This window comes from Ictidomys tridecemlineatus, chromosome Y, assembly GCF_052094955.1.
Source record: "Ictidomys tridecemlineatus isolate mIctTri1 chromosome Y, mIctTri1.hap1, whole genome shotgun sequence".
NCBI classification, from domain to species: Eukaryota; Metazoa; Chordata; class Mammalia; order Rodentia; family Sciuridae; genus Ictidomys; species Ictidomys tridecemlineatus.
The window spans coordinates 22,047,307-22,071,096 of NC_135494.1; the positions used below are offsets into that span (position 1 = coordinate 22,047,307).

Consider the following 23,790-nt stretch of genomic DNA (forward strand, 5'->3'; position numbering starts at 1 on the left):
AATTTTGGTTAACAGCTAATCCTTCATAATAGGGAGGGCTTGCTTGGAGGCACATCCAGCAGGACGTAGTCAAATTGGGTTGGGTGAGATTAAGGTCATAGTATCCCCCTTCAACTAGATTCAGTAATATCTGTTCTGAGTCTGGCAGTTTCGAGTTGGGGCCCATTGGGATCAGCTGAGATCGGGATCTTCAGGGAGGGGCAGCCTTAGTTGTAGTAGTAGTAGTAGTGGGAGTAGTAGTAGTAGGAATAGTAGTAGTAGGGATAGTAGTAGTAGGAGTAGTAGTAGTAGGAATAGTAGTAGTAGTAGGGAGCGATGGAGAGGCTGTTCTTGAGGGGATTACCTTAGGTGAGTCTCCTGGCTGCTTTGGTGGCTTGATCACAATTGGGGTCAAGGTTAGTTTGATTATGAAGATATAGCCTGGGTCAAATCCTGTTATGTCCCATCTGAGACCCCATGCCCTCCCAGCTAGCCAGGAGGTAACAACTTGTTTTCCTGCTGGGGTGAAGTCTATCTTTATATGACAGCTCGGATTCGCCTTGCTTGAATAATTTTTGAACACTTTTATCAGATCCCAGCTCGAGGAAGGTTTCCATCTAGCATCTCCTGTGGTCTCACAACCGTTAGAAGCACAGTAAAAGGGGTCAGGTCCCCCACAAGAATGGGCCATAGCGGGCGTTCTACCATCCCTTGGGCAAACATAGAGGCCATCTAGAGGGCAGGGACAAGCATCCTGGATCTTGTGATGGAGACGTAGCCTCCCTTTGAGATCTACAGCTCGTCCCAATATGGACTTACAGGGATCAAAGAAAAGAGGTGGGTACCAGGACCCAGGGGGATGAATTGTAGAGGTGATAGACCAAATTGTCCTCCCGTGCTGGGTGAGTACCTGCCAAGTTTGATTCATAGGCATATGGGGGTTGTGGGGCTGCTGAGCGAAAGCTGGCATAGGGATGGCGTAACACAATGTAAGAAAGATTAACAACGAGTGAGTCTTAGCTTTAGCGGGTTCTGGGTGCGCTGCAATTTCCATCCTGAAGAGGTGCTGGTGGGTTCCTGTGGATGAACGGCCTTCACATGAGAGGCATGGATCCAAGCGGAGATGCCGTCCACCTTGATTGCAGTAGGAATCGTCAGCAGAACGGTGTAGGGTCCTTTCCACTGCGGCTCGAGGTTCTTGCTCTGGTGTCTGCGTACCCAGATGGTGTCTCTGACTTTAAAGGGATGTGGCAGCGATGGGGTTTTGAGTTCCTCTTTGTATGCTGCGGCTAGAGGCTTTCAGACCTCGTTCTGGACCAACTGCAAGGCACGCAAATGAGTCTGCATAGATGGGGCGAGGGAGGCACAGGTTTCAGTTTCATAAAAGTTAACAGCGGGTGGTGGGGCACCGTACAGAATCTCAAATGGGGTTAGTCCCTGTGGGCCTGGAGTGTTTCGGGCCCGATATAAGGCTAAAGGCAGGAGTTGTACCCAGTCTCTAGTGCCAGTTTCAAGCGTTAATTTGTTTAAAGTCTCCTTAATGGTTGTATTCATCCTTTCTACCTGTCCTGAACTTTGAGGTCTATAGGCACAATGTAATTTCCAATTGATCCCCAATGCATTGGCCACCATCTGACTTACCTGGGAGACGAAGGCAGGCCCGTTATCTGACCCAATTGTCCCAGGTACCCCATACCTAGGGAAAATTTCTTCCAATAACTTCTTTGCAACCACCTTTGCGGTTTCATGCCGAGTCGGGAATGCTTCTGCCCATCCAGAGAAGGTGTCAACAAAAACTAAAAGATATTTATATCCATATACACCCGGTTTGATTTCAGTGAAATCTATCTCCCAATGAGTTCCAGGTTTATGTCCTTTCACGCGGACCCCTGTTCCAATTTTGATCTTACCTGCATTTACCTGGGCACATGCTTGACAATTTGCTACTATCTGGCGAAGGAGATGATCCCTGCTCGGGAGGTACAAGGCACTCTCCCCCTGGTCTAAGAGTTCTTTCATCTTTTTAGCCCCAAGGTGTGTCAGTTTGTGTAGGGACCTCACTAGCTGCTCTGCATTCTTTAGGGGCATGATAGTCTTTCCTTGGTATTTCCAAGTACTTCCTGCTGGGTCGTAAGTGGCCCCTAATTTTTGGATGATATCCAAATCTTTGTCCTCATAGACCCATCGCTCTTTATGGTCATCATGTCGTGGCATTGCCCGCTGGGGCAATAGAGTCATTATCAGGAGTTGTGGCCCTCGGGCAGCTTTCTTGGCTGTTTCATCTGCTAATCTGTTCCCTCTGGCTTCTGGGGTATCCCCTTTTTGGTGGCCGGGGCAGTGCATAATACTTAACTTTTTAGGCAAGAATAAAGCTTTAAGCAAAACTAATATCTCAGTCTTATTTTTGATTTCTTTCCCCTCTGAGGTCAGTAATCCCCGGAGCCTGTATATCTCTCCATGTATGTGAGCAGTGGCAAAGGCATATCGGCTGTCCGTATACACATTTAGTTTCTTCCCCTCTGCCAACTTTAAGGCTTGAGTCAGAGCTATCAGTTCCGCCCGCTGAGCTGACGTCCCACCGGGGAGTGCACTCGCCCATACTACCTCAAATTCGGTGGTAATGGCCGCTCCCGCTCGTCGTTCTCCATTAAGTAGATAGCTGCTCCCATCTGTATACCAGACCAGCTCTGCATCCTTCATTGGTCGGTCTGTGAGGTCTGGCCGGGTCCCCTGTATCTCTGCAAGAATCTGCTGGCAGTTGTGAGGATCTACTTCTCCCGGGAGCGGCAGGAGGGTTGCTGGGTTCAGTGTCATTACGGGGCCGAACTGAATTCGGTCAGTGTCCAACAATAAAGACTGGTAATGGGTGAGTCGGGCGTTTGACATCCAGCGGTCGGGTGGCTGGCGAATTATGGTCTCAATGGCATGAGGGGTTAATAGGGTTAATGGTTGTCCCAAGGTAAGTTTAGTGGCATCCTTAATCAGAAGAGCCACAGCCGCTACCATCCGGAGGCATGGTGGCCATCCTGCCACCACTGGATCTAATTTCTTTGACAAGTAGGCTATAGGTCGCCTCCAAGGTCCCAGTTTTGGGGTTAAAACTCTCTTTGCATAGCCCTGCTTTTCATCTACGAATAGATCAAAGGGCTTGGTAATGTCCGGTAGGCCTAAGGCGGGGGCTGACAGAAGGGCTAATTTAATGTGATTGAATGCCAATTGATGTTCCTTAGTCCAGGAAAAGGAGTTGCCTTGTTTAGTCAGTAGGTACAGAGGGGCTGCTACCTCAGCGAACCCAGGAATCCAGAGTCTACAGAACCCGGCGGTTCCTAGAAATTCCCGCAATTGTTTGGAACTCTGGTTGGGTGGTATGCTCGAGATAGTCTCTTTTCTGGCAGCTGTTAACCAGCGCTGACCGTCATTGAGTTCATAGCCAAGATAGGTGACTTTTGTCTGACAGATTTGGGCCTTTTTTGCTGATGCCCGATACCCCAATAGTCCCAAAGTTTGTAATAGCTTCTCCGTACCTGCTAGGCAGTCTTCCTTGGAGGTTGCAGCCAGCAAGATGTTATCTACATATTGAAGCATGATTAAGAAAGGGTGCCTTACACGGAAATCAGCCAAATCTTGATGCAAGGCCTCATCGAAGAGTGTTGGGCTGTTTTTGAACCCTTGGGGTAGCCTCGTCCAAGTCAGTTGTCAGGAGACTCCTTCTTCGGGGTCCTTCCATTCGAATGCAAAAAGAGCCTGACTTTGGGGGGAAAGTCTTAGGCAGAAAAAGGCATCTTTCAGGTCCAAGACAGTATACCAGGTATGGGTGGGAGGCAAGGTGCTGAGGAGATTGTAGGGATTTGGCACTGTGGGGTGAATGTCTTCTACCCTTTTGTTAACTTCCCGTAAGTCCTGGATTGGCCGGTAATCATTAGTCCCCGGCTTTTTGACAGGTAGTAGGGGGGTGTTCCAGGGCAACCGGCAAGGTGTTAGAATGCCTTGGTCTAGAAGGCGTTTGATATGTGGCTTGATGCCTTGATAGGCTTCTCTGGACATAGGATATTGTTTAATATTAATGGGAGAAGCAGTGGCTTTTAGGTGGATGACTATTGGAGATTGTTGTTTAGCCATCCCCATTCCTCCGGTTTCAGCCCAGGCCTCCGGGTAGGTACTAAGCCAGTAATCCATGTCTTTCTTAGGTACCGACGGATTGTCAAAAAGTTTATATTCATCTTCCAATTTAAAACTCAATACGTGCAAAGGGGTCTGATTTGGCCCTGTGAAGGTGGCACCCCCATTTTTGAAATAGATTTGGGCCCTCAATTTGGTCAATAGGTCTCTTCCTAGTAGTGGATATGGGCAATTTGGCACATGCAGGAACGAATGGGAGACCTTACCTGTGGCAAGGTGTACCTCTCTTTTGGTGGTCCATCGGTATGGTTTGCTCCCAGTGGCACCTTGAACCCACGTCATTTTGTGGCTCATGGGTCCTGGCGCCTGTGTTAGCACCGAGTGTTGGGCTCCGGTATCCACCAGGAAGGTCACAGGTTGCCCCCCTACTTGTAGAGTTACCCGGGGCTCAGGGGGGGGGCTCCTGGCCCTGACTCCCCTAATCTTTATCCAATGCTAGCAATTGGGGGGTCCGATTTGTGCAGGATTATAAAGATCAGAGGCAGAGAAAGGCCAATATTGATATTGGCCGTTAGGGCCCCCTGATTGTTGTAGGGGGAGGATTTTAGAGGCGTCCCCTGAGGTGGAGTGAGCCCGACGTCCCCGGAGTCGTCCCACCATGGGGGATGGGTCCGGGGAGACACTGGCGGTGGGGCCCTCCTGTTCTTTTTCTCCCTCTGAGGACAAGTGATCGGGTTCAGGGGGCTGTAAGGGTTGGGGCTGGTAAGGAGGAGGCTCGTCAGTCAGCAGGTCAATCAAAGGTGAGTCCTCCGGTGGCAGGACCTTCTTCGGCGATGTCTTTGAATTCAAAGAAGCCTCAGATTTGTCAAGGACGGGGTAAAGTTGAGAGGTTTGAGGAGGGGGAGGGGGAGCTGGGACGAGAGGAGCGGAAGGTTCATGTGAAGAGCGGAGAGTGGGCTTGAGCGGAGAGAAGGGAGCAACCCAAGGGGGCGGATTGGAGATTAGGTCTTCCCAGGTAATAATGTAGGGTATTTGGTCAGGGTGTCTGTGAGGACCGTGGGTGAAGATTCGGGATTTCATCTGCAAGATAAGATCAAGGTTAAAGGTTCCTTCTGCTGGCCAGCCAGTGTTGAAGGCTGGCCATTCTAGGGTACAGAGCGTTTTCCACTTCTTCTTCTTGACAGTCACGGACAGGTTGTTTGCCCGATCTTGAATATCTTGCCAATGATCTAGAGTGAGGCTCAAAGGGGTGGTTAATGAGTTTCCCATGTTAGTTTCAAAGGAAAAATAAAGAGGTAGACACACAGACACGAAAACGAAACCAAACAAGAGGAGCGCTGCGCTTCTTCGGCAGAAACCGAAAGTATCCGACGGCCTGGGAGAAGTTCGCGCTTCTCCGTTGCCTACAAAGACGGTGTATCCCTCGGAAACACTGGGGACCCCAAAGAAACGGGCCCCTCTGATCCATGGGACGTCTCCCAGGTTGGCAGGGGAGAAGTCCGAGTTCATCAACTCCTTCTCAAGCTGCTTCAAATACTAGGTGACTACGCATAATCTCAAAGACCTTACAGACGCTGCACAAGACATTAAACACAAGACAAGACAAAGAGCTCGAGCTAGCTGGCTTACCTCCCAGTGATGTCGAGTGTCCTCCGGATTTGGGTCTGGGCTGAACCAGTGATCCCGGACGAGCCCCCAAATGAAAGACCCCCAAATTCCCCAACCCGGAATGGACCACGCGAGACACTGGATGCAAACCGCAGGAGGATTTATTCTCACACAGGTACCCGTGGGGGCACAGCAACACCTCGGCCAGAGCTTCGGTGACTGGCACACCCGGGCTCGGGGGTACAGAGTTTTTATAGGGAGCGGGGGTCAGTTTTCAGCTTAGCACAGCAACAGCCATTCTATAGGTTCCTCGGAATTCAGTCCTGGGGTCACCTGGGGGGTAAACTTGTTTTTTTCCACTTTACGTTCTCAGAAAAGAAACCCATAAATTACATCCCATCCTTATTGTTCCCGTTTTTACCCTCATTGTTCCCGTTTTTACCCTATTTCCTCAGGCTTGTCTTTCCCAGGATTATCTATATGGAACATCTGGCAGTGGCATTGAATAGCGTTTGGAGTGTTACATGCAGTCGTGGAGTGCTACGTGAGGCTGGGGAGTGCTTGTGGGGAGTGCTTTGTGCGGCTGGGGAGTGCTTGTGCATGGGGACTTTCTAGAGGGCACGGGGGTTAGAATTCTTAACGTTGGGTCTGGGGCCCTGCAGTCTTTCAAGAGGACTCTGAGTCATCACAGTGTCCCCACTAGACCCTGAAATAATGACAGAAATGAAAGTTTATTCATAATATTATGAAACCTTTTAATTATTTTGTTCTTTTCTCAACTAAATTATTTGTGTATTCTTGAGTACACAGTTTGGGTTTCTATCCAGAAATACCCAATGTCATATAAGATAGAGTTTTACGTGTACAATGCCTATCTAGAGGTTTACCACACCACTCTCCTCTTTTTATGTCCCTGTCTTCACCAGTAGATGATTTGGTTTTCCTCGAGAAACTTCCTCCCTTTCATGCATCTGAACATCACATGCCCCATCCTATGCAGTGACCCCCACACAACTGACATGTACAGAGCTCAGATGTAGAAAGCACTGAGCTTACCCCCCTCCCACTTCTCCTCCCCATCCCCTCTGTCCTCACCAGGGATCCAGAGCAGCAGCAGCCCCAGGAGCTGAGCAGGGAGCCTCATTTTGAGAAGCTGAGCTGAAGAGTACTTGTGAGTCAAGGTCAGGTTAGAGCTGAGCATTTATGTCAGCCTTACTGAAAGGTCTTCCCCAGGAAGTAGCATGCAAATTTTCTGGTAGGTGCAGCTATGTGGAAAGAGACAATGTGGGGTGTGGACTGAATTTGAATAAATAAAATGTCTTCCGTGATTGGAGGGAAACCAATGAAACTAAGTCCATGCTGAGTCAGGAGGATCATGATGTCAAAGCCAGCCTCAGCAAAAGTGAGTCACTAAGCAAATCAGTGAGACCCACATCCTAATCAAAAGGTTCAGGGTGAACAGCATCATCAGCCTCATTAAGAGCTGTTCCAGTGTAGAATTCCAGAACCTGAGAAAACAAGGTGTGGAGATGTGAGAATGGAGGTGGCATTGAAGAGGAAACCCTGAGACTGAGAGATGCCAAAAGCATGGGACAATCTGCTGAGGGAAACTCTGAATCCAGCAGAGACAAGTGGGAAGGGAGGTCATGTGGACTGCAGCCTTCAAGTCCACAGGGGCAGAGCCCTGTGTTAACCCTTTGGACAGAACTTCACTGTGCCACATGCCCAGGTGCTAGATAGGGGATGCAGGGTGGGTTTGCCCAACTCGATTTTACAGTCCAGCTTTGGCACCATCCCTTTCTGCTGTGCTCATATTCCTCCCCTTTGAAATGGGAATGGTGACATTCAGCCCCTGGACTATGGACATATGTAACTTGCTGTAGACTTTTACAGGGGCTTACCACCCTGAGTTTCCCTTGGGTCTCAGAAACTTTAAACTTGGACTTTAAGGTAACGCTGAATTGTGAAGACTGTGGGATTCTAAAAAATGGACTAAATGCACTTTTCATTGTGATTTGGACATAAGCTTCTCAAGTTCAAGAGTGGATTGTGATGATTTGAATGTGAAATGTCTCCCAAAAGCCTCTGTTAACCTGGGCGTCTTCAGGGGTCAACCATTTAGATTAGGAGAGTGTGACATCATCAGTCTATCTTAGTCTGAAAGGACAGTGCCAGGAATAACTGTAAACAGATGGAGCAGGGCTAGAAGAGGTGGGCCACTGGGGGCATGTCCTCGATGAGTTGACCTTCCTGTGTCCCTTCCTCTTTCTCCTCATCTCTCTCCTGTTAACATGACATGAGTTGCTTCTCTCTGCCACATCCCCTCCTGTGACGTTCTGCCTCACCTTGGCCCTAGGACTATAGAGCCAGTTGACCATGGAATGAACCTCCAAAACCATGAGCCAAAATAAACTTGTTCTCTCAGTGTTCATGTCTGGTCTTTGGGTCCCAGAAATTAAGAGCTCACTACAGCATTTCATTTGTGCCAGCTCTTATAAGAGTGCATTATCTTTCTTCATATTTGTGAATTTCCCCATTCACTTTCTGCTGTTAACTTGTAACTTCATACCATTGTCATCAGAGGAGATAATATGCATGTTCTACATTCTAAGTCTTTATTATGTCATTGAGATTTGCTTTGTGTCCTAACACATACAGGATCTTGGAGAATATTCCATGTGCACTTGAGCAATCATGCAGCAAGCCATTGTGGGTAGAATTCACCTACATGTCTGTTAGGTATGTGGCATGGCTGCAGGTCTCTGTTTCCTGACTTATCCTCTGTCTGGTTGTTTCAGGGACTATTGAAAGTACAATAATTGGGTACGCTCTGTTACTGTATTGTTGTCTATTTGTCCCTCACAACTGTCCCTGCTTATAGATGTGTTTTGCAGCCTTGATTTTTGGTGCATGTATGTTTGTAACATTTATACCCAGGAGAACAGACCCCATTATCACTGTATAATTTTTTTTTGTCTCTCCAATCAAATTTGAAAAAATTCTATATTTCTGATAATAGCATGACTACTTTTTCTAATTATTTTTCATGTTTTTACCATCAAGCTCTGATTGTTCTAAGACCTAACATGAGATTACTAAATGAACATGTACATACACAATTTCAATCCATTTTGCCAATCTACACATTTTGACTGGATGTTCACCTATTTACATTCAGCAGAGTTACAAACAGGAAGGAACTTTCTCTTGCCATTCTTCTGTGCTTTCTCTCCTCCTGGTGCCTTTTTAATCCCTGAATCTGCTCCACTACAACCACCTTTCTCTTTAGTTTATTTTGGAATATAATGTTTCAATTCTTTCTCATTTTTTTCTGTTTATGTGATAGTTTTTTCCCCTATTTCTGTTAATTTGGAGTAAATTATAACATACAAAATTTCTAACACCTTGGTAAAAGCTTGTGAAAATTTGACTTGAATCTCATTTATATAGGACCTCTCCCTTGCCCCTCAGCACCCCTGGGTGTTACTGATGTCATCATTTGCATCTTTTTGTTGTGCATGCATTAACACAATAGGATGAGTGCTTCCAATACCTATTTCTTAAATATACTGTGGAAAATAAAGATTAGATTTATAATGAAAATATTTCTCATCTTTGTTTTGACAGAAGAACTCTGTGTTTTTGCATAGCTCTTAGGGCTGCTTCAGCTGACTTAATTTCAACATGGAGCACTCCAACTCTATTTCACAGGGTCTCCCTTCTGCTGTTGCCACACCAGGGCTCATGTAGCTGGTGGGATCTTGATAGGTGGTGACTGAGCTGTGGCCATAGCATTCAAGATCCAAGGCCCTCAGCTACAACTACTTTCTCTCAGATAATCTGCTCTGATGCTGCCCAGAACAGCAGCTCAGGTGGCAGCTGGACCACCCAGGCAGGGAGTTTTTTTGTCAGAGGCTGCACCACTGTGCTAGGAACATGTGTACTTTGCAAGCAGTAATACACCCCAGCATCCTCAGCCTCCACTCTGCTGATTCTCAGTGTGAAATCAGTCCCTGACCCACTACCACTGAACCTGTCTGGGACCCCAGTGAAACAGTTGGAAACCCCATATAATAGGCCCCTTGGATCCTGGCCTGGCTTGTGCACAACCCAACGCAAATAGGTGTTTCCATCACTGTGTATGAGGCTCTGACTGGACGTGCAGTAGATGGAGGCTGACTTTCCAGGGGTGACAGACAGGGAGAGGGAACTCTGAGTCATCACAGTGTCCTGACTGGATCCTGAAACAATGATAGAAATGAAAGTTTATTCATAATATTATGAAACATTTTAATTATTTCTATTTTGTTCCATTCTCAAATAAATTATTTGTGCATTCTTGAGTATATAGTTTGGGTTTCTATCCAGAAATACCCAATGTCATATAACATGGAATTTTACATCTACAATGCCTGTCTAGAGGTTGACCACACCACTCTCCTCTTTTTATGTCCCAGTCTTCACCAGTAGATGATTTTTTTTTCTTCGAGTAACTTTTTTGCTTTCATGGATCTGAACATCACATGCCCCATGCTATGCAGTGACACCCACACAACTGAGCTCACCACCTCTCTCTTCTCTTTCCTCATCCCCTCTGCCCTCAAAAGAAATCCAGAGCAGCAGCAGCCTCAGGAGCTGAGCAGGGAACCTCATTTTGAGAAGCTGAACTTTGTAGTCCTGGTGAGTCAAGGGCACGTTAGACCTGAGCTTTTATATCAGCCTTGCAGGAAGGCCCTCCCCAGGGAGCAGCATGCAAATTGCCTGGTGGGTGTAGCTGGGTGGAAAGAGCCAATGGGAGAGGGTAGACTGACTTTGAATAAATATGTCTTCTGTGACTGCAGGGAAAGTGATGAGATGAAGACCATCTTTGTGGGCATAAGATCTGATGGCAAAAGGGAAAATCTTTGCCAAAGTCTCAGTGAGTTCAATAGGAAGCACCAATACAGCACCCAACAGGAGAAAGTGGACAGTGTGTCCAGGGCAATGTCTGGGGAGTGAATGGCCATGCTGTTTGACTCCCTCCCATGTAACCTGGAGAAGAAAGACACCCCACCCCACACCCACTAGAACTGACAGAGGAAGTTTTCTCCCCACAAACCCACCTGCTTTAGCTCTTTTAAGACTCCTGTGGTGGCTTCTGTTACCATGTTAACAAGTGCTGGAAATGGTCTCTCCCTGGGTCCTTGAAAAAGTCACAAGAACCTAACAGGAGAAAGAAATATTTCTCTCACATTCAAAATCAATAATTTACTCTTAATTTCCAATGTTTTTTTTTGGGGGGGGAAGATCTTCCCACAGTAATCTTCTCACTGTGTACAATCATGTCCTCTCAGTGGTCCTGTTCTTTCCTTGACTTGGGTGATAAACTGTCTCTCTCTCCTGGCCTTTGTGTGAGGTGGCCACACCATGAGTCCCCAGCTCAGAAAAACACACAGTACATGAGTGACAAAAAAACAGCACACTCGGCTGTCAGGTCACCTGGATTTTCACACCTCTTGCAGATTGGTGCCAGTGTCAAATTGCTTTTGACCTGAACTCAGAATCCTACAGCTATTGAAAGAATAAGTTACACTGTTCCACAAAATTTGGATTTATATACACTCAGTTTCAAAATAAACAGTCCAAGGAATCTAATAGCATATAGACTATAGAGCAAATTTAACCTGGAACTTGATCTGTATAAGCTCTGGGAAACCCCAATAGGACTTGTTAGACAGGTTGGAGGAGAAAGTAAAATGACCTTGAATTTCCCCCTGATTTCCACTGCAGCACTAAGACTGGCTGCCAAATATCTGGGGAGGGTGTGATTCTAACATGTCACTTTTACCTCACTGACATTTCATTCACCCTCATGGTTTGCTCCATTCTATAAATTTGGTGTTGTTCTATCTGATATGTGATGCGAGACTATGTCATTCTGGGACCTTCTCCCAATTATTGGCCTCTTAATCAGCTAAGCTGGTGATGGACGGAAAAGAAAGGAGAAGAGAACCAACATCAAGGAGAGTGTGCACAATTATCAATGTCATGGCTTTTTTAAAAGAACTGTCCTAATGGGTATCAAGTGAGAAATTAGAATGACTCCACTGTGGGAGGCCATCCTCCCAGTGATTCGAGTTACCTCCCTGGCTGGGTGAGAGGCTTAGACACAGCTGTGTTAGAGCCTTCCCCATCCTTTTCCAGGTCCAAGGGCTTGTCTGTTCAGAGGCATGTCTGGCCGCTGCCCCGAAGACCCAATTGTCACCCCTGACCTTGGGATGCTGCCCCCTTGACTTTCATTGGATGGGATTTTCCCTTGAATTTTTTGTACCCAGTTAAAGCCCACTCCTTGGCATGTTCTCTCTCGCTTGCTAGTCTCTTCTGTAAACCTCATTACTGCATTAGGTGGCAGGAGGCAGGAGCAAGGAGAAGCTGTCCCGGAGCTGGTTTTAAAGGTAATAAGAGACTTGTCTCTTTCATTTAAAACCCCGTAGCATTTACTCATGAATCAAACCTTCTTTCATGAAGCCAGTGCTTGTTTTGTGGCAGACTCCACTTCATGGTTTCATTGTGTTGCCCCTAAAACATGGTGACAGTCTATCACTCAGTAGCTCCCAATGTGACATGACATGGCGTAGTGCTGATGGAGGTAGGTGTTTAAGGAAAGGTCACCTTGTACCATGGGGGACAAATGAAGGCCACTACTGACATGACAGAAAGACACAGGGCACAAGCAGAAGCCCACAGGCAGAAGGAGAACTCAGGCACCCTGTGAAGACCCTGGGGTTCAGCTGCTACCAGGCAAGCAAGGCCTGGGCCAGCAGAGCCTGGAAGGGACAGGGAAGGGGCCCATGTTTGATTGCAGAGAGAGCTTGGCCTGCTGCCTCTGGACTCCAGACTTGAGCCTCCAGAGATGGGCAGTGAATGCCTCTGAGTCAGGCCAGGTGTGAGGTGCCTATTGAGCAGGCTTGGGAAACTCACGTGCCCATTCTCACTGTGGAAACCTGAATTGTGGGAAAACCAGGAGCAGAAAGAAATCTGTAGGATCTGATTAGTAATAGATCAGGTTTAGAAAAAGTTGCCTTCACAAAGTAATCTTAAATAAAACACAGTTTCAGAGAATGCTGCTAAGTTTTACATGAATATGCAATATTTAAAAGCCTCCTTTTTGCTTTTTTTTATATCAGAAATTATTGATGTAATAAAATATCTTAGAAATTCTTTGTTCATCAAAAATATATTCCTAAATTTCTCATAGAAAGAAAAGAAAAGGCAGCATTTCTAAATCCAGGGCAGATTCTCAAGCTCCTGTGGTCAGCTCACCATGCTCTGTGTGGACATCAAATCTTACCAGTCGACATAGCTGGTCTCTCTCTTCTGGGCACACATTTCCAGGGTTTATCAGGGTGGGTGAGATTAATTTTCCTGGGCCCTGGTGGGGAGGGGACTGTGAGTCTCCAGGGTTACCAGGCTCAACTGAAAGAGATGGGACTTAGGCACGTGGGTTCCTTGTGGTTTTGTTTCTGATGTCAGGGGCTGTCAGCTGGGTCCACAAAGGTACAAGCCTGCATGTGACCGCTGAGAGCTGGGGGGCTCCTGTGTATTGGAGCTGTGTGAGTGAGGTAAGGTCAGAGTGCTAAGTACAAAGTTGGCACTGTCACTCTAGCACCAAGATGTACTCTGAGGACTCTGCAGCCCAGTGGTACACATACCCCTGTGTGGTCAGGAGGAGAGACACAGCCCTCTGCTCCTGCCTTGGCCCAAAGGGAGGTCTCTTCAGTGTGAGCTGAGATTGGGTCCCTGGTGAGACTAGAGATCCATCCTCCAGAGGAGCTTCTCCAAACCCAGGTGTCAGGGTGGATCCTGAGACCAGAGGCCCCTGAGGGCAGCAGGCCACCTTCTCTAAGCCACAGCCTGTCACCATTCACTGGAGAATCAATTCATGAACATGCCAGGTGAGGAAGCCAGGAACTGCTGTGCCCCAAACACTGAGGGACACTTGCATGTTTACACTCTTATTTCTCAGGATTCTCAAGACTGACTGCACCAAAAGTTATATTATGGGCATTCAGGGAAATTTCCAAAATTTATATGTATTTTACACTTTTATTCAATTATTATTGCTTACTTTAAATTTTTATTAACCCCTTAATAAATTGATTGCTGTCTATATTAAAACTGAGTTTTAAAAAAATATTTTTAGTTGTATATGGACACTGCTATACCCATACTGAGATGCTCAAATAACTCTCTGACCACACATTGCTATTCCAATTAAGCCTTTATTACTGGCCAGTGGTGGACACTCTGCTTTCCAAAACGAGATAGAGTGGTGTGCCCACCTTCAGTTGGCCTCATATTTAAGCCAAATATCTACACAAGGGACACTTGGAGGTTTAGGAAATGTAAGCAAGCAAGTACAGAAGCTGAACTGGACAGTTAATGAGACAAGGTAATGTATACATTAGTATATGCCACAGGGCTTTCCAGGTTGGCACAGCAGCAAGGAAGCAGAAAAGAAGTGGATCAAAAGTGACCCTAGTTGAGTACGATTTAGAGAACGGTTACTAACATCTAGAAAATTAAATTCTGACAATGTACATTGCCCAATAATTAAGAAAAACAAAGAGAACTATTTTACATTATATAAGAATTGCTGTTTTGTGTTGCCAAGTGTGTTATGCTTGTTACATATTGAATTCTAGTTGATTCCTTTTTAATATAATGTACATCTCTTCAGTGATAGTACAGTTTTTCCACATACATTTTTCTGATTTTATTCAGTCCCCACCCCACCCTCCATCATTTTCCTTTTCCTGTTGAAGCCTCTGTAAGGCAGACATTGGAAATGTGATGTCTTGTCACTCTGATGTCTTTTTCTGCTGGGGTTATTTCTAAAGGCTTTTGTTCCTTTCAATATCTAATTTTCCCCTGCTCTTTGTGTGCCTTTCTATCTTCAGTTGAAATGCAGACTTTAAATTAAACATTTACCTCTCCAGTCTTTGAATTCTGCTGTGGAACCCCTTCACTGGGTGATCAGGGCTTGCTCTGAGGACTGGGGTCTGCCTGGGTGAAGGCTTTGATCTTTCATGGGCATGCAGATGCCTGAGATGTGCTTCCCCTTCCAATTTCCCAAGAATTCATGGCTGTTTAGACATAAGCTGGTTATCCAGAGGGTTCTATGGAAGTTTCTTTAGGGCCTGGCTGTGCTGTGTGTTGCCTGATCTATTTTCCTTCATGCAGTGGTCACACACAGTGGCACCCACCACTGCTGTCCACAGTTCCCTCATCTGAGACCTGAGCCCTGCACTTGTCCCTTTCTGAGTTCTGAGTCATGTGATAGAGACAGCAGTCCACCAGGCAGCCCACAGAGGAGGTAGAAAGCCACAAGTAAGTGCAGCTCTGTTCCTCCTGGGTTACAGGAAGGATCAGGGAATTGGATACTTTGTTCTCTATTCTACTTCTTTCCTCAGGGATGGGGTAGGGAAAGGTTTACAAAGGTCCAGGTGATTCCTGCAGTAACTCAAGTGGTCTTTTCTTGACCAGAATTTGACTCTTGTGTTTCAGAAAAATTTGTAGTGTAATCAGAATTTTTATCAGGTTTTCACATTTTTAGTTTTCTTAATCTATTTCATATTTATATTTCCATTTTTATGTTTCAATAGGGTAAAATATTCCCAGAAATCCTTACTTGAATAATGTTAGTTGACCATGTCATCAATTAAAGAAAAAAATTTATTGTGAAATTGATTTAAGACATAAAAAATTATTTAATGAGACCATTATTTTCAATTAGAAGGATCCAATTTTCTAACTGCTCTGCAATATTTTATTTACATTACACTAACTAATTACTTATTTTATCTTTAGTTGTATTCTTGATGGAATTTGTTACATTGGAAGTCTAACCTTAAGCACAGTATGTTTTCCTAAGTAGGATAATTTGTTCATTTGGTTCAATTTTTTAAAAAATTCTGTTATACAATATTAAAACACTTTTCATGGATCACTGTAGATAGTAGAACACAGTTTGAAACAGATGAAATGAAGCATCATGGCCCCACCCTTACCCTGGAATATGGAGCCCTCCCTGTCAGTCATGTGAGCTCAGCTTTGACCATCATCATTTCTTTAGGCTTTTCTTTATTTTCACCATTTGTGTCCATGTAGGATACAGGGTTTTCTGTCTCTAGATCTAACTGTTTAACTCAGTAACAAAGCTGGAACCCGTACATTATATTCAGTTTACAAAATGACCTTCGACTTCACTTAGGATGAAGCAGGCCTCAGCAGACCATCAAAATCACTGCACTAAAGACAGAAGAAAATAACCACTTTACAAAGCTTGTAACACTCAGAAGCCTTGGAAGAAATGAAAAGGACACCTACAATTTCTGAGTTACAGTAGACCTTTTAGGTGAGCTGAGGTTCTTCATTTTTTGTGTTTCCTCTTTAACATCTTGACTAACCCAAGGGCTACGGTGTGGCCCTGGCAGAGGGGCTGCCCTGGGGAAGAGGATCTGACTGGGCTTTGGGAGTTGATTTGAGCTGTGAGTTTGATTGACAGCTGAGTCCTAAACAGCAGGCTGGGTTTCTCCTGTGGGCATTTGCTAAGATCAGGGTAATCCAAAGTGGCAGGATGCAAAGTCCTCATGGGGCCTCCTCTCCTGTGATCCTGCACTGACCATCTCTGCGTGTGTCTGGGACATGGCCTTGGGCTCCTGTATGTCTGCTTATCTTCCAAGCTCAGCTTTGCATTTTGGTCGACCTCCTTTCCATCTTGTCCTCATGGTCCCTCCTGAGTGACCATTATTTCTTGACTCACCGCAGGTCTATCTTGTGGAAAGGGTCACCTGGTGGGAACTCTTCTGTGCACCACTGGGTGGACTAGAATTGTGTGATGTCAGAGAAGCACATTAGGACAGAGATTTTTGACCCTTGAGTCACTAGGCCTCTGGAGAGTGCAAGACACACCACATTTCCATGAGGCTTGCAGTGGGCAAGGACAACATTGAGGGCCAGGCAGGATCTGTGACATTTGAAATTCTCTCTGAGAAAGAGAAGAGATTCCATCTAGCTTTCTCAGTAAAGCCCAATCCCAGCACTGTGCCCATCCCAGCCAATGAGGACCACAGATCTATGACCCTAAGAGAAACAGTATTTTTCTACATTTGAGCAAGTATTGGCTTACAGATTCTTATACCCACCCATAGTTTTAGGAATGTGGTATCTATTTTGATTCTGTAATTCTTTCACACTTGGCTTATTATTTAAAAATATATCCATGGATTCATAACACTCCCTTGTTATTTCAGAATCCATGACTGAATCTGGTCAAAGGTATCAACATGAGGCCTCCCTGGGAGAGTAGAGTAGAATTCTGACCCTTACCCTTAGCTGGAGAGGGACATGGACCAGAGATATAAGAAGTACAGAGAAGGGTGAGGGAGAGGAGGTTATCACAGCTCTGCTCAATTCCAGCCATGTACAGATGAAGTTTACGCCAATATAAATGCTAAAGAAAACACATACTTTTGTGTTGCCACAAACCACCTGATTCTGTGCCTGGTCCTGGTGAAGGCACCTGATGGAAGGGAGCCCCAGCCTGAACTATCATTCAGCTCCCTTCCATCACACTGGGTTGACCAGAGAGGCTTTTTAAGATCCTTCACTCTCCCTCCTGATCCTGCCCTGCCCCTCTGACAAGGTCTTAAAAAGAGCTTGAGCTCTAAGCTAGGTACATGGTCCAGATTCCATGACTATGCTCTGTGCCCCTGAGATCCCAGGATCTTTCTCTCCAACAGACAGAGAATCTGCCGTGCCTCTCACCTGACAAGCAGCACATATGGCAGCTGGGCCACCCAGCAGGGAGTTTTGTGGGGTTTTATACTTATTTTTTATAGTTAATTTTTATAGTTTGCTCACAGCAATAACACCAGCCTCCTCAGCCTCCACTCTCCTGAGGTCCAGCATGGAATCTTTTCCTGACCCTCTGCCACTGAAGTTGCCTGAGACCCAGAGATAATTGGAAGCCCAAAAGGTCAAAAACCACATAGACTCTTCTGCCATCTGCAACAATCAATGTATCCATCTGTCTGTAGAAGGCTCTGGGTGGAACTTCAGGAGGTGAATGAGTAGGGGGCAGGAGGGAAAACCCTGTGTCATCACAGTAGCACCTGTGGGTCCTCAAATGAGAAAGAAATGGAAGGTTATACTACCGTTATGAGCGATGTCCATGATTTCTCTCCCAACCTTAATCTCAGGCTACTATGGGGTATGTGTGTATGTGTGTGTATGTGTGTGTGTGTGAGTGTGTGTGTGTGAGTGTGTGTGTGTGTGTGTGTGTAGAGACACACAGAGAGAGAGAGAGAGAGAGAGAGAGAGAGAGAGAGAGAAACAGAGAGACAGAGAGACAGAGAGACAGAGAGAGACCTGATTTGGTTCATGTTACAAAGTTACACGAATTCTAATGGGTTATGGACTTGCCAGGTGAACGATGCCTTCAGAAGTCATCAAAGAACCCCCCTCTTTTCCAATATCCCAGTATCCACTGGTACAAAAAATCCTTTATCTTCTAAAAATATTCCTCCATTGTATAAATCAAAACCTGACATGTCCCATCATGGAGAGAAAACCTGCATATACAGCATACAAAAAGAGCTCCGTCCTCCCTAATCTCCCTCATCATCCCCTCTGTCCTCACCAGGGAGCCAGAGCATCAGCAGCCCCAATTGCTGAGCAGGAAGCCTCATTTTGAGGAGCCGAGGTGAGGGGTCCTGGTGAGTCAAGGCCCTGGTTAGAGTTGAGCTCTTATCTTAGACAATTTCTCAGATGCCAGGCTGCAGTAGTGTGCAGGGGACCACCAGGACATGGATTCTGTCCTTTGAACCAATGACATAAAATATGTGTTTGGAGGAAAAACAGATTTTATTGCTTTTCAATTTTTGGAAACTTGGATTCAACTTTACTAGTTGAGTATGTCCATTCAGAGACCAAAACCCACACTGGACTCATTAAAAAGTTATTGGAGCACTTTGGACTCTGGATGTTCAGAAGGGAGATGCTCAGCTTGACCAAGAATATAGTGACATACAACAGACTGGAAAGCACAGGGAGTGCCCTGTAGAGGAAGGTGCTGTAACTGTGTGTGTGTGTGTGTGTGTGTGTGTGTGTGTGTGTGTGTGTGCATGCATTAGGAGTGATGATGTCAGAACCAGTGATCACCAGCATTGCCTTGCCCTCCTCGGTTTGCATCTCAGTCAGGAGGGCAGAAGCCCCAGATGGAGAGAGTCCATGATGGACCCTAATCCAGGGCTGCAGGTCCATGATTCCATGAGAGGCAGCAGGTACAATTCAAGTCCAAAGGCCAAAGTACTTGGGGTCAATGTCCAAGCCTGGTGGCAGGAGAAGCTCATGCTCTGGAGGAGGAAGATCTTGAGAAGATCAAAAATGAGCATCCCCTGCTTCTCCTGCAGTCTGCCTAGATCAGGCCATTGAGCTGAGCCTCCTACACTCAGGAAGGGTTTCCTCACTTGGTCCCCCAAACATGACACCCACCTTCCTGGACATGCTCATGCTCCAGGCATCTGTCCATCCAGACCAGCTGACACAACACAGTGCACTTCACAGAATCATGACAGAGCGACACAGAGGAAACAACCTTTACCCTGAATTATACCAGGAAAAGGATTGTCTTCTCTGAGTTGCTGGAGATGAAGAAAAGCAATGGAACTCTGGAAAAAGAATTCTCCCTCTTCCCTCTAGAAAACCCTCACTGTGGCCCTCAGAGCCTGGTGACTCTGAGCAGTGCCCTCAGCAGGTGGAGCAGCTGGGGCAGCCCAACCTCACACTTCTGCTCTGTGGGAGGTTTATGTCATGGCCTGTGTCACTTTGGGAGGGGAACTGCTACCTTGTTGACAGTAATAATTGGCAACATCTTCAGGCCCCAGGATGCTGATGGTGAGATTGAAATGTTTCCCAGCTCTACTGCCATGGAACCTCAACCCCTCAACTCCAGATTGAAAACTGATTGAATATCTGATAAGGAGTTTAGGAGCTTGTCCTGGTTTCTGCTGATACCAGTGTAAATAATTTCTAATTCCCTGACTGGCCCTGCAAGTGATGGTAACTCTGTCTCCCTCAGATGCAGACAAGGAGAATGGGGACTGGGTCACCTGGATGTCACATCTGGAACCTGACATTGAAAACATTAAGTAAATAAATAAATAATAAAATTGCCACATCATTAATTATGATACAAGACTCCACCCTCCAAGGGACAGGCATCACTGACCAGAGAGGGATGAGTAGGTTCCCAGTAGTGTCCTTCCTTACCTTGGAGGCAGAGCAGCAGGAGCCCAGGAAGCTGAGCAGGAGCCCTCATGGTCATACTATGCCCTCAGGGGAACTGACTCCTGCACAGGGTGTGAGCAGCCACTGAAGAAGTCCTCAGGGCAGTGGGCTGTGCTGTGAGCACATGCAAATCAGCAGGGCTGGGCAGGCTGGGCAGAGCAGCAGGGATGCTCCTCCTGGTCAATCAACACAAGCTCAGTATATCCAGGTGTCACAGGTCAGACCAGGGCAGCTCAGGTTTGTTTGGGGTGAACATGGTTCCTTGGTGTCACAGTACACAGTCAGCCCCCAGAGCTGTGAAGGGTAATCTGTAGCCACTTTCTGGTTTAGGACAGGGTGTCCTTGTGCTTTAAGTGTTAAGGTGAGATTGCAATATATCAACCAGTTTAAGATAAATCCTGATCTTACAGAAGAAGAAACACTTATTCACCAGCTAGTGGTCAGGATTCACTAGCCAGCAGGCCAAGGGGCAGACTACAAGTCTACACCTTTAGACCACCCCCTGCCCCAGGGTTTTATCATAAGTAAAGAATTGCACTACATTAATCACAAGTGGCTGTTGCTGGTTCTAAACTACAAACAAACATCACAAGATCTAAAATCATAAGCAACAGGGAAGTGGGTCAAAGTCACTCTAGTTGAGCACAGGTTAAAGAATGGTAAACAATATCTAGGCAACCATTCTCTGGCAGGATGCATGGCCCAGGAAACATGGGGACCAAAAAGAGAACAACTTTACATTATAAAAGAATTGCCATTTTGTGCTGCCAAACTGCTGTGCCAGCCACTGCGGATGGGCACAGAAGCAGGAGTTCCCATGGAAGAAGCACTTCTTACAGGAGGTGGAGTCTCAGGGTAAAATGGAGTCCGTGTGGTCACTGCGCATGTAGCCTGGCCCATAACTGTAGATGAGTGAGGCTGGGCAGGGGTTCAGCCAGGCTGAGCTGAGGAGGTGCTTTCTGATAGCTGCAGGCTCTGGTTCTGAACTATTAGGATTAGAGAAAACATTCAGCCTTTGTTTTTGGGGATTGGCTTATTTCACGTAGCATGATATTCTCCAGCTCCAACTATTTACTGGCAAATACCATCATTTTACTCTTCTTTAAAGTTGAGTAAAATTCCATTCAGTATATATACTATATTTTATTTTTCCATTCATTTATTGAGGGACACCTAGGTTGGTTCCATAGTCTAGCTATTGTGAATTGAGCTGCTATAAGCATTGATACAGCTGCATTACTGTAGCATGCTGATTTTAAGTCTTTTAGATATAAACCAGGGAGTGGGATAGCTGGGTCAAATGGTGGCTCCACTCACAGTTTTCTGAGGAATCTATATACACCTTTCCATAGGGATTGTACCAATTTGCATTCCCACCAGCAATGTATGAGTGCACCTTTTAATTTTATTTATATAGAGTGTTCCTATATTTTTCCTGGGGTGGCCTTGAACCTGGATTCCTCTTTGCTAAGCCTCTAAGGTAGGTGGGAGTATAGGCATCAACCACCCTACCAATTTGACATTAAGTTTTGAAGCAGTTAGCTTGGATATTTAAAGTTGCCATCTCTTGCCTAGACCATGGCTGCTACTCCACTCAGAGGGACTGAGCATAAGCATAAGCATGGAGTTCATGACCTGCTCCTATTTGGCTGATATGGCAACATTGACCTTTCCATTGCTGAGGACACTGGGTGACCTGAGAGGTTCTGATTACACATAGAAGCAGGTGTCATACACATGGGCAGTTTTTCTGGGCTCCAAGAGGACAAAAGTTTTTAGTGCAGAGCTGGGTATGGGCAGCTTCTCCCTTGTGTTTTCCCACACAGGGCAAAGAACAGCTGCCTCAGTGACTGCATGGCCACAGGACAAACCCACTCATAGCTGCTGCTGGCCACCCTTCTGTCTGGAGAAACAGGAGTGTTTCTGGCAGGTCACAGCTGACATGATGCAGGGACTCTGCTCTCAGTGGAACATGTCAGCCACATATACAGCCTTGAACACCCGCTACTCTTCTTTCTTGTCTCTAAAGACCACCAGGCACCATCTTTGACTCTCCTTTGAGAATCCAAGGGGTGGAGTCAGAGGCAGGCCAAGGCCCAGGACGTGCAGGAGAACAGGTTTGTGACCCACATGAGGACAGCCATGTGGGGAGTGAGGAGTGACAGGTGTGAATTCAGAGTAGGAGGGGAAGGGACAGAGAAAACCCAGGCAGGAGTGCAGAGGAGAGAGAGTGGACGAGCCCAGGATCCAGGCAGAAGGTATGGGGGGAGAGGAAGGGTGTGACTTCACAGCTGTCCCCAACTGCTCCCCTGAGGGTTCTCAGACAGTCACCAGCACAGTGCACAAGCTACATATGAATGGAGGTTTTTCTCCTAGTAAGGACAGGAAGAAATTCAAGTCCCTTGAAAAAAGTGTGGCTGCTGGGGACAAAATGACCTGTGTCCCTGCCATACAGCCTCCCAGGCAGGCATGGTTTGTAGAAGGCAGCAGGAGACCGCAGGAGCTCAGCAGCCAGGCCTGATCCTGATGGTGCCAGGCTGGACACTGCTAATACTCTTGCTGAGTCTGCAGGGGACAGTGACTTCTCACTCCCCAGCACTGTGGTAGGGAGAAGGGAGTGTCTGGGGTCAGGTCACTGTGAGAGCACTGGCAGCACGGGGGAAACCTGGGGTCTCTGCCCATCACCACTGAGAAACAGCCAAGAAAATTAAATTTAAAACATTGGAAATCAGAAACTGGGTCCCCTGAGTGCACTTATATTTTGCAAGATTATTTACTCGCTCTGTGTTCTCTGCATTATCCTGTTAACTGTAATAAATAATTCACATTTATGCAAAAAATAAATAAATAAAGAAAGAACATGAAATTGTGCTTTTGATAATTATTGCATTGAATTTGCTTAACAATTTGAGATGGACTTCTATTTAATTTACTTTTATTTTTTGTCATTTATTTATTTATTGGGTTCCATGGATTGATCTCAAGGGCACTCAACCACTGAGCCACATCCCCAGCTCTCTTTTATGTTTTATTTAGAGATAGGGTCTCCCTGAGTTGCTTAGTTCCTTCCTGTTGATGAAGGTGGCTTTGAATTTGTGATTTTCCTGCCTAAGCCTTGCAAGCCACTGGGATGGACTGCTATGTTCATATTAGGCCTTTCAACACAAAAACAAGCAAAGATAAATTTACTTTTTGACAGTCTCCTTTAATATCATTCTGTAACATTCAGAACAGGAATCTTTGCAAATAAACTTTTTATCTCTACTGTACAAAGAAGGAGGTTGAGGCTCTACAAAGTGTGCCCAGGAGGAGCCCAGAGTGAGCTCTGCAGTCAGTGCTCCTGGTCATCGCTCTGCTCTTCACATCTTCCAACCCATAATTTTTTTGACTCCTCAGAAGAAAAGGAAAATGTGTTTCTTCCATTTTCCAGGTAAGTGAATGTAATAAACAGCTCATTTTAGTGTGAAGTCAGACTAGCAATGATAAATAACAGGACTCTGTTGTGAAATGGTGAAACACCTGGAAGGTTTGTCAAATATTCAAATTCAACCACAAAAGTCTGTGAAAAAACATCCCAGTTTCCTTCACCAAATACGAGAAGAGCACTAGAGGGGCAAGTGTCTACCTCCTGTGATGAGTGGGAAAAGCACAACAGCAGAAGTGGCAAAGGGACACTTTGTCCTGGAGATAGTGGCAGACATTTATGAGGAAGCTGTCTAGTGGGAGGGGTCTTGCTAGCAAACATGAGCTCTA

The 23,790-nt window shown here is 46.0% G+C and overlaps 1 protein-coding gene across 1 annotated transcript in view; it reads right to left on the bottom strand.

The window, feature by feature from the left end:
• Positions 1-206: 206 nt before the first annotated feature.
• Positions 207-23,790, bottom strand: part of LOC144371890 (uncharacterized) — a 38,465-nt gene continuing 14,881 nt past the window's right edge. Inside the window, 4 exon segments of the mRNA XM_078035196.1 lie at positions 207-329; positions 2,041-2,199; positions 2,584-3,107; positions 3,504-4,523. Coding sequence (XP_077891322.1) covers positions 207-329; positions 2,041-2,199; positions 2,584-3,107; positions 3,504-4,523 — 1,826 coding nt within the window.